This window comes from Corapipo altera, unplaced genomic scaffold, assembly GCF_003945725.1.
Source record: "Corapipo altera isolate COAL_440 unplaced genomic scaffold, ASM394572v1 62, whole genome shotgun sequence".
Classification (NCBI taxonomy): Eukaryota; Metazoa; Chordata; class Aves; order Passeriformes; family Pipridae; genus Corapipo; species Corapipo altera.
In genome coordinates, this window is record NW_020884894.1 from 7,081,183 (window position 1) to 7,098,949 (window position 17,767).

General features: G+C 38.7%; 1 protein-coding gene across 2 annotated transcripts in view; it reads right to left on the bottom strand.

Annotated features, from left to right (window-relative positions):
• Positions 1 to 17,767, bottom strand: part of CDH13 (cadherin 13) — a 447,767-nt gene that overhangs the window by 12,346 nt on the left and 417,654 nt on the right. The window contains exons 12-13 of one of the 2 annotated variants that reach the window (XM_027646729.1): positions 8,805 to 9,038; positions 7,324 to 7,539 (exon numbers count right to left, since the gene is read on the bottom strand). In XM_027646729.1, the coding sequence (XP_027502530.1) occupies positions 7,324 to 7,539; positions 8,805 to 9,038 (450 nt within the window). Of the gene's footprint in view, positions 1 to 7,300; positions 7,540 to 8,804; positions 9,039 to 17,767 lie in introns of those variants that run through there. The other variant, XM_027646728.1, reaches the window with a different exon arrangement.

Genomic DNA, 17,767 nt, shown 5'->3' on the forward strand with positions numbered 1-17,767 from the left:
TGGCTCTCCCACTCCTAACTAATTTATTATAAGACTGTAGTGGCAGATCTGAAGCAGGGCTGATGTAACACAAAGTGCTCTTCTGGCTCCTGGTAATGGCCCTGCTCACTGCTGCTCCTGGTTTCTGCTTCCCCTCCTCCTTGTTGTGTGCCTGCATTCACTCACTATGGAATGAGCTGGTCCTAAGGAATGCAGAAAAGAAGAACTGTCCAAGAGAAAAGCTGTTCAGATGAGGTAAAATTCTAACTCTTCTTAGAAATTCAGAAGGATGTTCTACCCAGCCCAGTGCACTGCTACATTTATCAAATAAGGCATCTTCTAATGAAATTCCTGTTCACCAGGCATATGAAGTATCTTACTGGGGGTGGGGGCATTTTCTAGGGTAGAGTCACTAAAATGTACTAGATGATTATTTTTTTTAAATTGATATGAATTTTAGTTGGATACTTTGCCAAAGCAATGTCACGTTCGTTTAACCAATAGGGAATAAATGCTTCCTTCATTTTCCAGTTCCATCAAAACTAAACAATTGCAGAGGTGGCTGCCTGCAGCCTGGACCTGTATTTTCTTCTGCCCTAATCTGATAGATTTATCTGAATGCTTGAAAATATTCAGCAAATGAAATGAATAAGTACAGGTTTGAAATAGCAGCATTGAACAAGTCTCCTGATTTTTCATATTTATGCTGAAAAATGAAATGCATCAAAATGTACCCGTGAGCCAACCTTTTAAAGGAGTGGGTAACTGCTCAGGCAGGCAGAGCTCATCTTCCACAGCAGCACAGCTTAGTTCACCATCAGTTTTAAATAAGTAGAACATGAACATAAGTAGTCCAGACACAGTCAGTTCTGTAGGTATAGGCTAATCCCAGCTTGAAATGCTAAAATAATCATCTGAAGAAATTCGTTTTAAGTAAGAATAAAATAGAAAAAAAAGTGAGGAAAGAATCATGCTCATAAGCCAGAGAAAAGGGAAAATCAAATGAGAAAACTGCCAGGTTTGGCTGTGTTGAGATCAACCTGCCTGCTTCAAAGTTTGTGAAGAGCTATTCATAAGCATGGCACTCACATAAGCACTAACTAATGACATATCCAAATTAAATATATGGATGAAGCAAGGCTTTAAGATGCAGTCTGAAATGCTCCAAACATGAATGGCCCTTTAAAGGACTTTGTAAGTAAAGAAGCAGCAAACCCAACATCATCAAACCTTTAGGCACAAAAAAAAAATCTCCTCCATTTATCTTTAGTATCACATCTAAAACTAACAGCAAGCAATTGAGTTGTTTGGATGTTATAGAGTGGGGAAATATCCAAGGACAGGGACAGTGCAAAGAAACAAATACCCCATGGTGTACAGGGACCACTGATGACAGAAAAACTACTTAACTCAGTCATTTATTCAGTTCTAGTTTTTAGTCATAGGCTACTCCAGAACAATTCAATATTTATGTGCCTTTAAGAGGTTGTTCAGCAAAGAAATACAAAATATCATATCTCACCAGTAACTGTGGAGTACTGTTGAGAAAATGAAAACACAAAAGTGTTCATTTGAATTCACAACACTAAATGGTCTATCAAACCAATCTCTTTAAATGTCCATTTCATGCCTACAGAATGACCGTCAGGAACAATATTGCAGCTCTTAGGAAGGAGCTGTATTTGCTGGAAACATTGTTCTCTTTTGCACTCCAAACACACATCTTCTAAACTGTTGTATTTTTTTTCATGTCTGTACTTCTGGAACGTGTTTGGACGGTTTAAAATGTGTGTAAAATGCCATTTCCCACCTAATTGACTCAATAAAATGTAATGCCATTAAGCACATTTTAAATATGCTGGTGTACAACTGGGGGGTATTTCTATTTGTCATGTCTGTATGACTGGGTGTATAAACGTCCTGTCTCCAATTATGGGCATCCATATGGACCTTCTGTGCCATTTCAAGCCCCATTAACTTGAGGTGGGCTCCCAAAGCCAAGTGCAAATACATTGCAGGACTGACTAAACCTGCAGAGAAATCAGGAGAATGGACACAGCTCTGAGTTAAAAGTGAGATTCAAATCAAGGTTGGCTCAAATCGAACGAAATCCCTTAACCCCTAAACCATCTTTTCCTTACTCGAGTTTAATCAACCAAACTCGTTAAGGAGACCAATAACAATGGTATTTTTCTCATACAGGCATTTGAAAAAGCCTCTATATCACTGATATTTAGCAGTAACAATAATAATGTTAATATGGAGCAAAGCCTCTGTAACAGAGATAATAAGCATTAAGAGTGATAGTGGATATTGCTGCTGTTATATTGGTTTGGGGAGATGAGATTTATATCACTGGAACCCACTAAATATCAGTAACCTAAGAAATACTTGGGTAGCATAATTTACTGCTACTTTAAGTACCTACATGGTATCTGCTCTAAGATAGAATGTAACTCAAATTACAGTAGTGCAAAATAAAGCCCACCCCAACAAACCACCTTGAACAGCAAAACTCTTCCCATCTTGGTGGTTTTTGAAATTCTAACCACTAAAGGCATCTTTTACTTCTCAAAAATGGGAAAATTTATCTTGCAAGCTTCCCTAGTCTTGTTAATTAAACTGATTTTTTTTTTTTAAAGAAAATACCACTGCTCTGAAAAGTAGAAAATTGCTGTAGAAAGTTACAAACAAAACTTTTCAGAAACAAACAGGAAGTATTGTTTTTAGCAAATTCTTCTATGGGAATGGTCCCTCTGAGGGTACTGCATGGAATAGGAATCAACTTTTCTTGGCAAAAGCCAAAATCCTACTGTAAAAACTAAGTAGTAGCTGAGCCTTGAAAACAATAAACTACCTGATTGTCTAAAAGTGAGGCAACTCCCCCCAATAAAGGCTGAAAACTGTGAACCTGCAGGTAACAAATCTGCCCCTGTAATGGAAAGAACAATGACCTTAAAGGTGTTTTCCATCTGAAACCTGCTATGATTTGTCTTAGTCTGATGCTATTCAGGAATTCATAGTTTCAGTATCAGCCATTTGATGTTTCTGCACAAATAACATGGGATATACAAGAGATACAAATGGTGCTGTTGCTTTGAAAAATGAACCAGGTGAAGGATAACACTGCAGCAGTAACTTTGGCTGTCCAGGCTCATGTAAATTCAAAACCACAGGTTAATATAATTCAAATTTTTTTTTGATAATGGTTTAATAATAAATACATAATTTTCCAAAGAGAAAGAAAAAAAGGTGGTTTTTCTCTATTGACCCTGTAGCTGCATTCCTCAAATTAGAAAAACATTATGGTGAGGGACAGCAGGCATTAAATAGGAAAAGTTTGTGAAAATTAAAAGGAAATTAAATTCAAAGGTATCTCTAAGGCTCCTTTGCAATCACAGCCCTGACATCTGTGTGAGTCTCTGTTCTTCAACACACCTGAGGCCTTTCACCCTCAGTTTAACAAATTAATTCCAATGGAGAGACCTCCAGCTTATTTAATTTCTTCATGGAAGTTTTTCCCCCCCAGTCTCACACATTACTTTCTGTTCAGAACAGAGGAATACTTTACTTAAGTAAGTTCAAGTCAACTTACAGCTCTGTATTCCCCTGTGAACAGAAAGAAGTGTCTTGACAGTCAACTAAGATACAAAATTGTGAGTTTTTTCAGCATGAAGTGTTAGAAGTCCAGCCTTTTTTTAACAAGGAATTTCAAGTAAAATGTTACTGACATGACTATTGGGCCTTTGGTCATTCTTTTAGTCCCTTCATTCCACACATTAGAATCTAACTTGGTCTTTTATGTTGTCAGAATAGAAAAGGAAATACGAAATGCAATTATCATTCAGTGACTATGCAATTAAGTGAAATAGTTATTATAAAATCAAAGGTCCAGAATTCAAATACTCTTTTAAATAATTACAATATAAATTATTTGTAATTTATCTAAAGCTTAGTCTGCTAGCTAGAGTGGTTCTTTCTCAGTCTCTCACAAGGCCAGTGGCAGTTTTTGTTGCTGACTTTGTTATGACAATATACACAACTCTGTTTTTATCTTAATCTTTTACTATTTAGCTTGTTTTATTTTCCCCTTATCTCCATCCCTCATCCTTCTGTAATGTCATAGTTGTTCTCTTACTAAAAATGATTAGGAGCCTTCCAGAGGGAACCTGTTCATAATTCTGGTGGTGCTGAGCACATCACTTTGGTTCCATTAATTCTGATCAGAGCTATTTGAGCTGTGTCAGTTGAAACCATGAGATGACTGAGGCAATGCAGCACTAAGGGACAGCATGAACGACCTCAGACCCAGCACCAGAGATGCTGCATGACACACTTTCTCTTTTCTCCACTCTTTCTTGTCCTAAAGTAACTCATTTCCACAGTCCTTCTCCCTGATGAGGAACTCAGACCTATTTTTTTAATCTGTTGTTTTTCTTCAATCGGAATTGATAAATTCTAAATTATATCTGAACATTTTGGTCCTGTCTTGTCACTAAAAGTGGTGAGGAAAAGCTGACAGAGCACAAGATGCTGCTACATCAGGTCTCATCTTAAACACGGTGTCTGCATTAATGACAGGTGACACTGAATATTCTTCCCAATATTTGTTAGCCTTAATTACTGTAACTTTGGAAAGTCTTCCACCTGTCCACTATACATCTTTCCACTGATTCCCAGCAGTGGTTAGTTAGGTTAAGTACAACTATACAAAAATGCTCCTTTTTTCAATCAAATCTATATTCACCATCTTTCAATCCCACCAAGCACTTTACTGTTTTGATATGGAAAACCAGCAATCTGCCCAGATACTTTGGCATCTTATATTTTCTATTTCTGGCTGACAAGGACTCCTAAATTTTTCTTGTTCCAAGTATGTCTACCTTTCCAGGGGCTCCTGGGCAACCCTGCAGGCTGTATCCCATTATCCCTCAATATACTGAACACAGCAGGGTATCCACAGAACAGGAGGAACTGCTGGTTTTTGCATGTATTACAGTTTTTTAATCAGGCTCTTCACTTCTGTGCTCAGACACTCCAGAAATCTGCCACATCTGAACTTCTTTCATGATTTAGGAAGGAGGCACATATTCTAAGTATAGATAATAATTGCACCATTTAAATGATAATACCAAGATGTTTTCTAGAGGGAAGATATTCATGCAGGGCACTTTTCCCATGAGTAGCTCTTTCACAGGGCTATCTATCCTCACACCAGATGTCAGATACAAAAAGAAATACTTTGGCATGAATAACAAAGTTCATTTGACTGAAGGATTTACCTCCCAGGAACAAGAGCCTCATAAAACATAAACATTGGGAGCAAAGTGAGCCACGTAAGGGCTTTTGCTAAAATTAAACCCATAACTTGCCACTAGAAATGGGACATTTCATCTGTTCAATAAGCACTAAAGTTCTCTTTGTTTTTATGGCATCGTAATCTTTGATTACTCTGATAAATATTTGGACTATACAAAAACATTGCAATGGAACTAATCGCAGTTATAAAAAAAACCAAAAACAACAAAAAGTGTGTGGAAATGAATTGGGAATGCAGTGATACCAGCACATTTTAGAGAAGTTCAAGCACAGAACCACATTATTTTAAGTGGCTCCCAGCCTCATTCTTTTATTCCAGGTAGTCATTTACACCTGAGGAAAACGGTTAGGAAAGTTGTAATGCTTGCTGGTTTTGCATAAGTAGCAGTTCCAGAGATGGAATACCAGCCATGGAATACCCTTTCAGGTGCCAGGGGCTGTATTCTGCCTATAGTTGAGCCAGAGAAAATCTATAGTCAAAAAGAGCAACTCAAGAAGTGCTTTCCAATACCTAGAACAGGTTTTATAATTCAATAGAAGGAAAATGATCACCTATAAAAACCCCACGAAAACAGCAACTTTCTAAAGCAAAAAGCTTTTCTCTACTTCATTATATTCTGATATTCAGATGCATTCATGTAAATAAAGTTCAAGTGCAAATCACGTCGGATAAGAAAGTAATTCCAGTGGTGAAAGTCACGCCCAGTGCAGCACCAGCAACATTTATGGAGTGGTAACAGGAATGTATTTGAATCAATGGGCTGCACATTTCCCTCACCGGTGCAATACTGTCACGTCCTGTCAAATATTTTTAACATATTACTTCTAACAGCTGAAGTTTGCCTTTGGTTCCAGCAGACTAAACCCAGAGCAGCTGAACCAAAGGCAGTGCAGATACTTTAGATGTCACTGATTGAAAGTAAGAACATGAATTTGCACTCAGCATTTATACAGTCCTTTTTCATCTTCAAAGAGCAGCACAAACATTAGACAGTACCAGCTCCCCCACAACGACCTTCATGCCAACCTTTTGGGATAAAAGCAGTACACAATAAGAAAAAAATGCACAAAATGTGTAATCAAGAATGCACCAAGCTCAGATGTGTAAATCTTCTCTGCCTTGTGGTAGATTCTGTCTCATGGAGAATGCAAGGTCTTTCCCCATAGCTCAGGTATGAAGTCATCATACAACGTATTTCAGTCACATGAGACAAGGATAATAGTCCTTGAATAACAGATTTGTTATTACAGTTATAGGAAACAGCTAAGTAATCCTGCATCAAAAATTTGCTGGCAGCTGTCACAGGACAAGCCAGGGACACCCCCAGGTTAGATGGGATTCCACGGCTTTGAATTCCTACTCTTGAGTCATTCTGGAATTATTTTTTTTACTTCTTCCAATTCAAATTAGGAATTTTGTAAATCCCTTTTGTGACTCTTTCTTAGAAGCAGCAGAAGCTTCTTTTGCCTGTCAGTTCTCTCTGCCCTCCAACCCAGACTGGTGATTTGATTTTCAGTTCTGGGTGGTTCGAAGCCCAGGATCACCAATAAGTTCCTCATGTTCCAGTCACTTGCACACTTTATGCAGAGGAATAAATTGGAGCAGACAGTCCTCATTTTCCTGGTGACCCAGAACAGCTTTTGTTACATGAACACCTTTAATCTCCTGTTTCTGGGCTTGAATTGAATTCAAGTGGGGAGAGATGAAAGCAAGCGTCTCACAAATCTGCTACTACAGCTGGTACTTCTCAGTTTATCATATGCTGGCTCTAATTCTCTTTGATTCTTCTTGAAATTATTGCTTCTATTTCTTAATTTGACAATCAGGCACTCATTGCTATTTTTTGACTGTGGAAAAAACCCTCCCCCCACCTTTCTCACAGCTTCAGGGAAAAAGAACCCAAACTCACTGCACTGTGATGTCAGTGGAGGAATTTAACTTCTCCCTTGGTAGGTTTTCTTATGGAGAGTACAAATGAGCAGATTAACAACACTTCATTACTTACAGTTCAGCAAAAGACTTACAAAGTAAACTGAGGAGTGACAGGAGGATGAGGGTCAGGCTGATGTGAAGGGCATCGGTGGCACTGCAGTCCATTTTGGATTTCTTGCAGGTACACACTTGTAATTTCAGTTCTGTGTTGTTAGTCAGAGGTGGTTTTCCAGAATCTGTCACTGAGATTGGGATGTTGTAATTGGCCTTTTTCAGGTTTTGAAGCAGGATGACCTGGGCATGAGTATCTGCAAAAGATGAGGTGAGAATTAACCAAATGCTGGTTGTTTGGAAGGGAAGAGGAATCTGCAAACAATATCAGACATGCCAAAGTCAGTCCTGGAAATTAAGCAGAAAATGACAACACTCTAAAAAAAAGGGTAAAATTGGAGGTAAGAAGAGGCAGTATAGCTAATTGCAATTGTAATCCAAACCCTACCAAATCAAAAGACTTCTAAGAGCCTCTTTTGTTTAAATACATCATTTGGTCTGCAAATTATTGTCAGAAGTTGCCTGTGAAAGCCAATATACTAATGAAATGCTGAGGCATATCACCCTCAAAGCATGAAGAGGGAAGAATATATTTACTTGCCTAAGGTAAAAAAAAAAACCTTCTTGTAAGGAAATACAGGGAAAGCTGCTGAAACACTTCCTCAATTTTCCTGGTCAGTGAAGGGAAATAAAACCCCTTCAAATCCACAGATCTGATCCACCTGAACAACAGAGGGTTATAACAGCTCCTGGTACCCAGGTGAGGGTGCAGACTCACCCAGGTGGGTGTGCTAACTCTTTTAGGGGTGGAACAGAGTTGTGGTTTGATGTTTGGAGAACTGGAAAAAAAAAAAATTAAAAAAAAAAAAAAAAAAAAAAAAAGTTTCCTTCACTTTGTCCTGCAGGCAGGGACAGACATCACACCCAGTTTTTTGTAAGACATGAAATGAACTAAAACACTGGAGAGTAGCAGAGATAAATAATACATTCTAGAGAAAAAATAGGAATGATCTACATTAAAAAGAAATGTTGTACTTTGTGCCCACAACTTGCCATACAAACCTTCTGCAACTGCACAGTGTGTGCTGTGACCCTCTCATGAATCATGTAAGATCCCATACTTAAAATTAGGAAGTTTTTCAAGTATATTGTTAAAGCCCATGCAAAACTTCTATGCTGTCCTATAGCAAGGCCTTGTGTAGCTCATGCAAGCAAATTCCATGCCCTGAAATATCTTTACAAAACTGTAAGTCATTAGTAGCCTCTCTTTACTGCAAAGCTAAAAGAGGCAACTTCAGTTAACATATTAAGAAGAGGAAAAACTTTCAGGTCTCAGAATTATTATGTTCCACAGGCAGCTGGTCCCAGCAAACCCAGCACAGTGTAAAGCAGCAGCAATGGGTCCATCCTGCAAGAATTTCCTACAAAACTGCTCCAGAATTCACAAAGTGCCTCAGGATGAGTACAGTGAGATGTAGAGGTGGGAGGACTAAATGCAAAATAATAAAAGTAACAGACTTACTGTTAAGCTTGTTGATTCTCCACAATTTTTCTGGGCCAGACTGCTTGCTCAGTTCAAATTTAAAAGGGTCTGTGTTGGGATGAAGGTCTTTGTCTGATGCTCCAAGTACCACTACCCTGAGATCTTTTGCATCATCACAAACTTTTGCCAGTGTTGGATAAAGGGACGGGACGTTGTCATTGACATCCTCCAAGGTGATGTGTAAAGTTCCTGTCCCTGTAGCAGGAGGGTTACCTATTTAAAAAACCAAACATTTATTTATTAAATCATACTTCTTTCATAAGCTCTTGCTCTTATTTGTACCTGCGTGCTTGCGAAGGGGAATAATTTTTATAGTTCTTACCTCTTTTATATGAAAATGATTGTTTAAAAAAACCTGATGAGTCACTCTTGTAAATTCACTGCTGTATTTTCAGAATGCAGCCTGTCTGATTCTCTACATTATGGAAAATTATTCTATGGAAACCTCTGGGAGAGGAATATTTTGAAGTTAAAATGAGAATAGGACATGAATAGATATCTGGAACAGAATCTGTTCATCAGCACATACTGAGAGAAACATAGAGGGAAACATCCCCTAGACAGCACAGTATTAGAGGAACCAAGAATAAGACAAGTAAGAGGAAAAATGACAGCAGAGAGGAATCAGCTTTTGTGGTGGGTGCCCAGAAGCAGAACAGGAGCAGATCATTCCCCAACAACCCTTAGGGCCACATTTAGTTGTGTCAGCAGAAGTGAAACCTGTCAACAAGCAACCCAGGGATGGTTTATTTACCCAGAGCCACCCTGTGTTAGCAGCAGAGTTTCCAGCTTTCTCCAATTATTTGCCAGCTCCAGGGGTGAGGGTGCTGTTTGCTCACCGTGGTACCACTACAAGGCTCAGTGCCAAGGCTGTGACTGACAAACCAGCCGTGGCACCAGGAGTGTTTGGGAGGCAGAGTGTGCCCTTGGGAGCCGAGCTGAGAGCAGCCCCTCCTCTCCCAGGGTCACAGAGATGACCTAACAGGAGCTAACGACTTTCAATCACTACAGATGTGCCGTGGCTGGGCCAGTAACCCACTGCTTTCAGCCTAAAGCTCAACAGCTTCTTTCAGATCCCTTTGCCACCCCATTTTAATCACCTCAAAGTTTTCTAAATTCACATTACATCCTTCACTGCACTTCACAATGTCTCATTTGAAACGCTGCACTCCTGGATGGTTTGTTATCCTCGTTTTTCCGGTTTGGTACCCAGGAACTGTGATCTCTGCACTTCCCTTGGCTACAAACTCTTCACAGGTAGAATGGATTCAAGAGGTTGCACTTAACCTGTAAAGCACTGGAGCAATGTGTCACAGTTTCTAGTTGAGCCCTGGAAGAGGTTTCACTTTAGCATAATTACCCTGCCCAGAGCAGCCCAATAAACCCCGGAGTTATTGCTGTGCTGGGAGTGCATCCTAAGGGAGAAGTAAATACCCTGTGGTCTGGATCTGATAAACTGCTAACTGAGCAGAATGCAATTAGTCCTTTCAATAACAAATGTTACTAATGGTGACACTGCATCTATTTCATTCTCACATAAATGCATCACAAAGGCTGAATGTTCATAGTTCTCCAGCTTTGCCCTCCCTTCTCATCTCGCACTTTGTCATCAGAAGGGTTAGGGGTGAGTTCTTTTTAATGAAAAAGAAACTATTTTTCACTTTTTATTGGACTAATTGAATTTGCAGAAAGACTCCAACACATTTTTTGTTCTTGATATATTATTAAGTAAAGTCACACGGCAGAATGGATGAAAAGACAGTCGAGTATTTGAAATATGATCATAAAAGCCAGCCTTTCATGCACTTAATTAAACTGCTGTCTTTAATTTTGAATGCATTATTTCCACACTGGACTGATAATGTCTTATGCACTGCCCTTCTTATCTTTCTCTGAAGTCAGTAATATTAAAATCTGCCTTTTGAAATTAAGAAGCCAACAGCATTATGGATGTCCTGTTATTTTGTCACACGCAGATACGGCTGCGTTTTCCCTGCCATGAAAATGTCTCACTCTTTGTAAGGGCCAAGGCAAATGTTACACACAAACAGAGAGAAAGGAAATTGCTTTTGTTCATTTGGATGACTTATTGTTTGGTTGGTTTATTCATGATGATTTGAACAAAATCTTTCCGTGATTTATGAAGACCTCCAAAAGAAAAATAAGCAAAAGTCAAGGTCATAAACTGAAGCTTGTTATCGCACATGTCACAAAAATATAGCAAAAAGTGAATCAAGGAAAAATGGTCACAACAAATCCATTGGGAATGTAGGACTTTCACAAATTTGACAGTATTATGCTGTAGAAATAATTCAAAAATCCCATGATCTCCAGAGAGCTTTGGTTTTGAAATGAAAGATATCCACAGCATACTTTAATTCCAAAGTAAAACTTCTTTTAATTTGTATTTTAAAACCTTGCAGCTGAAAGCAGAATTAATGTGCAAACCCAGACATAAAGGGCTCTGTCCAACAACCCTTGGGAGCAGCTTTTCCAAAGAGCTCTGCTCCTACTTTTGTCACTGCACAGAATTGTCCTTCCCTCCCGAGGCTGAACACTTTAAACCTTTAGGTGTCTTTAGAGCCATTTGGGATAGAGAGAATCCCAAACTCCTGCTGAGGCTCCCACAAGTGGCATATCTGGGAATATACTATGGCAAACAGAGGAATGGAACAGTATTACTGGTGTGTGTAAAAGCTACTGAAACAGAGGCTGAAGGATGAATAATTTCATCCTGAAAAAAAAGTGAAACCCTGGCACTGAATTCTGATTTTAACAATCTAAGGCAAGACTGGGAACCCTAACTTGGAAGATCTCACTTGCATTTCAGTCTCACTGAAGGTCACTTGTAGCTACATTTAGTGAAAAAAAATACTTTCAAAAGAAATATTATAGAATCAGATATTTTGCATACTTCTTCATGGTTGAATTTTAATGAAATCTCTGCAGAATCCTATTTGAATTATTACTGTAAAGTCTTACATTATAAGCCCTCTTTGGAATAACCCAGGTGTGGTTTTTCATATTTTTTCTTTTAAAATTGGGTCTTTAAAATATTTTCATTTTAATATTTCATGGATATTATAAACTAAACAAATTGAGTATAATAAGCACATTCATCCCGGTAAACAAAATTTCATTTAATTTGTGAAAAACAACAGGAAATCCTCAAGAAGCATTTTCCCTTCTAGTTTGATTTTTTTTCAACTTTTGCTACCAAACTTGACTTGATCTAAAATGGAACAACTTGCCCAAGGGACAATAAGGATTATCAACCACAAAAAAGTACATTTCCACATGCTGTGTGAAAATGGACTTTAAATGAATCAGATGAAAGTCAGTTTACGTGTAAATAACATAAATCATTTAGTGGCACAGCTAAGGAACAAAGCACTGATAATCACCTACCAAGAAAAATGTCAGACACACAAGTCAAAAAGTGTTAAAGCTGGGAGGCACTGAACCTGTGTGTTTTCACTTCTATTTAGGAAGTTCACCTAACAATATTGAAAGCTAACACAGAAAACCTTGTCTATTTACAGATCTAAAGGTTTCCATCACAGGTATCAAAGCAAAGGAATATTCATGTTAATTCCTCTACATAACAAAATGTAATTAAGGACAAATACAAAAAAAAGGCATTTAATTTGAACTATTAAACTTTCTGGTTTGATTTATATTTGAGAACATCAGAAATGTTGGATTCTGGCAATAGTTACCAAATTTCCAAAGGGGAAAAGTCAACCATTCTAGAGAACCCAGCTGCTACACGGATTTAAGCCACAACACTGCTGGGAGCCAGAACAGTTTTTGGGAAGAATAGAGGATGAACCATCCTCTTTCACATGCTCATTATAAACAGTAAAAAGACTTCTGTACTGATTTCTTCTTATTAAATTAAGCTTCCAGCACCATCAAATTAATGTATATTATCTATGCCCTTCCATGCTATGATGCAGAAATAACAAGGCCATTTAATTCTTAGGGCCATCAATAGGGGATCCATTGCCATGTGGATTCCCTCTCAAGCTGAAAGAGTGGAAATTCATCTATTCTAAATTTTACCAGAATATTTATGGTTTACCACTTAGCAGCAGTTGTTTATCCACTTGTACTATCCCTTATGCGACCCAGAAAGTTCAATTCCAACGTTTTTTTCACTGCTCCTACAGCTTTTTTGATGGGTTAAAAAGTTACACAGATACAAAATGAGTGAGAAATTATAGTAAAAACCATTTTTATTCATATTTAAGCAGGAAAAACCAGCCTTTGAGAATTTGGGTTGGCTAATTTCTGGCACAGTTACCTTTTCCCTGAACCACAGTGCATGAAGCCTTATCTCTCAAGAATTCTGTAAACTGCAGCTGAGTCACAGTCACACTGGAGGTCAGCTTGGAATTTCCTTCATTTTACTCCCATGTAACCTACAGTAAAATGTAGGACTGCCTAGGATATCTCCTTGGATGTGGATTTGTCACCAGTTTCTCTATTTTCAGCTTTACAGTTGCCTGAAAGAGGAGCTTAAAGAAAGAAAAGGGCGTTGTAGAAGTCCCCAAGTGGCTTGGAGGGAGCTGTGCAGCCAGGCTGTGCTGGACATGGTTAGGCCAGGAAATATGTTCTGTTCTCTCTCTGAAATGGAATCCCAGCATCACTGAGGGTGGAAAAGAGCTCTGGGACCATCGAGTCCAACCTGTGACCGATCCCCACCCTGTCACCCAGTCCAGAGCACTCAGTGCCAGGTCCGGTGGTTCCTTGGACACCTCCAGGGATGGGGACCCCACCACCTCCCTGGGCAGCCCCTTCCAATGTCTGACCACCCTTTCCATGAAGAAATTCCTCCTGATGCCCAACCTGAACCTCCTCTGGCACAGCTTGAGGCCACGTCTTCTTGTACTGTCACTACATGCCTGGGAGAAAAGCCAAACTCCCACCTGGATAAAACATCCCATCAGGGAGTTGGAAAGGCAAATAAGGTCCCCCCTGAGCCTCCTTTTCTCCAGGCTGAGCCCTCCCAGCTCCCTCAGTTGCTTCTCTATGACTTACATACTTCAAAATCTAGACTGTGAGAAAAAGGGCTTCATGCTTTCTAATGAAAACCTAAACACAAATTTCTGTCTCGTCCCTCATGTTGGTTTTTTTTTCCCCCCCCTCCATATGCTGTTTTTCTACTCAGAAAACGTGTGCATGCTCGGTGATTTGGCAGCAGGTCCCCTCTCTGCAGGCAGCAATCCCACTCAGACAGGCAGATTCCATTACTTTTCGTGTTCAAGCTGAACTCTATTAATGGTTCAGCCAAAGCAAATGGAACCAGTAGAGTGGGAAGACACCAAGATTTGGGTTTGCTGCTCAGAAAACTGCTCTCATCAATGCCATATGCTGACATTTTCATCCCCAATTTCCCAGGAGTTGAAATTTCCTGTGCATTTTCTCTATGTATTGGCATATAGATATTTTTTTATGGAATGCATAAAATAAATAGCCTTTAAGAGTTACAATCCTTCATTCATTCCCTCAGATAATATATGCAGATCCTATTTTTGAGTAATTACATTTCCAAAGAGCACAGCTCTTTCAGCATATCAAATTGCTACTGACATATGCCATCCGTCTTAAATACTGTTTTCAACATTCTAATTTCTTTTTCTAATCATGAGTCCGTGATGACAAATTAAAACAATATTTTGTGTGCAATTCATATTTTAGTGAAATTTAAAATGGCAAGAAAAGGATGAGTCTTCAATTTATTTTCTCTTCTCAATTAATACAGCAATTAAGATAAGGGGTCTAAAACTGGCTTAATTGGGTTGCCATGGTAACTAATTGCCTGATTTCTTCAAAAATAGCATGTTTTAGGTGGAATCAATCTATGGTAATTTAATTATGTACATCATGAAGCGAGAAGACAGGTTAGATACATGTAAGGAAAAGTTCTAATTGCAAATTGCTACACATCTCTTTGTTATTCCATGTTTTTCTAGATGTTGTGTGTTACTGTTCATCAGGCAGAGAACAGAATGATATTTTTTTTTCTTTTTAATGAGTAGTAGCATCAAGACTTGCACAATAAATGAGATTTGGAATTGCTTTGGAAACAAGGGAAAATGTGAACACTAGACCCTGATTCAGTACTTTATTTTGCTCAGGAAAACTGAAATAATGCTCCTCATCTTGCCAATTCACACACATGCAACTGCCAGTCATAGAAGCAACATCCAAGCTGCTTTTTGTTTTTAACTGGCAAGTGAAGCTCTCAAGGCAAACACTGAAACCACACCTATGGAATCACATCTCTTTTTAGTCCTCGGGCTCTCTTAACCTTTCCCTTGCTCAAACACAAACACGAACAGGGTTGTTTCCTCCAGCTCAGCCCTCCTATGGGACATCCTGCCCTGAGTGTGATGCCGGAGATGGTGACATCATGTAGGGAAAAACCCACTTCCAGAGAAGAGAAGAGTTGTTTTCCCCCATGCAGTACTGCTGTGAGAAACAGGGCTTGCTGGGATTTCGTGGATTTGAAGTTACATCACCTAAAAATTCAAACCCTTAACTCCATCCCTGACCACCTTTAGGATCTGGAAGAGCTGGCACATATTTAATGACATTTATTCTCTATGTTTCATATAGCAGAAGTGCTTATATTCCCAATTTTTGTCTCAGTAGCTCCCCAACGATGAGAACAGCAGGAAAGAAGGTGCCACCCTCACTCTGGATGAGAGGATCTGTCTCTGTGGGAGAATATTTCTCCCTGGCTTTGGAGGGGTGGCAGCCCACCAGGGTGGCATGAGAAAAGTGAAGCTGATAACTGCATTTAACCCAATCAGCAAGATTAGTGTGTCATCACTTGTCACCAGATGACAGACTTGAACAGCACAGGTGTTTTTTCTGTGTACCAGGCAAAGAAAGGTAACCAGAGATTTTCTTCTAAAGAGACAGAAAAAGCTGCACAATGGGGATATTAACTGGGGCATCCTGCCCTTCCACAAAAGGAGTGATTATTGCATAAATAAGCTGAATCTGGGGATATTTTATTATTCATGCCTCTTAAAGAAAAGGGAGAAACCGATTTTATCTTTTTAAGATTTCATATATTTCCTGGGTATTTTTTAGCTTCACCTCCAGATGTGTTTTATTCTTTCCTTCCTTCTTCTTACTTGTGACTCAAACTCTCAGAATACAGAGGGATAAAGACCTTTCCTGTAGGCTTTTTATTATGACTGACCTTGTGAGGAAAACCTACAAATATTCTGCTTTATGATAGTCACACCATGCAGTGTGTAACAGGATGTGCAGGATGACACCACCACATGGTCATGCAGCAAATCTGGAAGGTTTGCTCATGCAGATTTCTCTAATTCAAATGCTTTCTTGTCTGTGTTTCACATAGATGTGTTTTAGAGATATACTCCCAATAATTGCCCTGTGTGCCTGTGACACTGCATTGGGGTCAGCGATTAGTGTTAAATTCAGGGAATAAAATGATCACTTTTGCTAATTGAATGAAACCTCTGCTGTTTCTCAAGTTTGCATAAACCTGACTTTGTCCCATTATCAGCTCATTCTCAGATTAAACACAGTTCATGACACTTTAATGTGTTAACTCTGCTTCATGATATTTCCTACCAGTGTTTAATTTCTTCTTTAATAGACCAGAGACTCTGTGTCCACACAGGCCTTTAATAAAAAGTTTTTAAATTCTAAAGACACTACCTTGACCTTTTACTGAAATCAAATGTACAGAGAAAATTAGGATACTCACTGCAGAAGTCCTTTTTAAAAGTGTAATTCACCCCCATAAATGTTCAAAATTTATTATCTATAAAATTAACACTGTTTCCATCAAATTTGGTCTTACACATTGTTTCAAGTGTGTTTGGGAAGGTGCAGGAACTATTTAGATCAGAAATATATAATTCACAGTTTAATACCTTTACCTGCAGTTAATTTGATAATTTGAAATTATTTGTTGAGAAATAATATCATAAAGGTCAAAAAGAATCTCATAAAGAACTAAATTATTTCCTCCAGTGGAACAACTCCATTTTCTATGACCCATTCATGGTTACTGCTGGTAAAGAATAGTTTTGTGATTTACCAAAAAGAGAGAAAGATGTGATGGATTTATATAAAGAACTACCAAGCATGAAGCTCCTGGTTTTACTTCTGGCAGAAATCTCTAACATTTTACAAATAAAAAAGATGTCCTGACATTTGTTCCCTGCACTGAAGTGCAATAACAAGGAGCCAGTGCTGCTGGGACTGATGACAGATTCTCTATTGACATCAGCAAAAGGGGATGAATAAAGTGTCACTGGGAGGTTTGTTTTCAGCTGTCTCCACTCTTCACCAAGATAGCACATGAATGGAAGGTCATTTTAAACAGAGGTGATCATGGAATAGGATGGCACAACAGTATCATCTGTGTAACTATATATTTGTATATGTATATGCGTGTATATATATATGTTTGTATATAAACTCTATATGCTATAAGCCCAAACTAATACTGATATGTTTATTTACTGGTTTAGCATATGTTGAAGGTCACTTAGCAATGTCTCAGGTTTAAGGCTTTATTTGATTTTAGATTTATTCCCTATAAATACTGTTACAGATTAGCACACACTCACAGTGTCTGCTCTGCTTGGAGCTGCCTGGGTACGAATTCCCACTGCTGGACTGTGCCACGGGCATCACCTGAGCTCTCTGTATTCCCCAGGGAAGAAAAGGAAAGCCTGTGGCATCTCAGACTTCAGATTTGACTTAGAGATAAGATGAGAGGCCAAAGGAAAGAGTAACCTCCATTGAATGCTTTTGAAGAAAGCATGTCTTCTTAACTAGGTGTTTTTGTCCTCTCCTCCCTTTTCACCCCAAGTCTTTTAGTCCAAGCAAATGACCTGCTTTCTTGGAAATGCCTCTAAATTTTCCCTTTATTACTCTCTTTC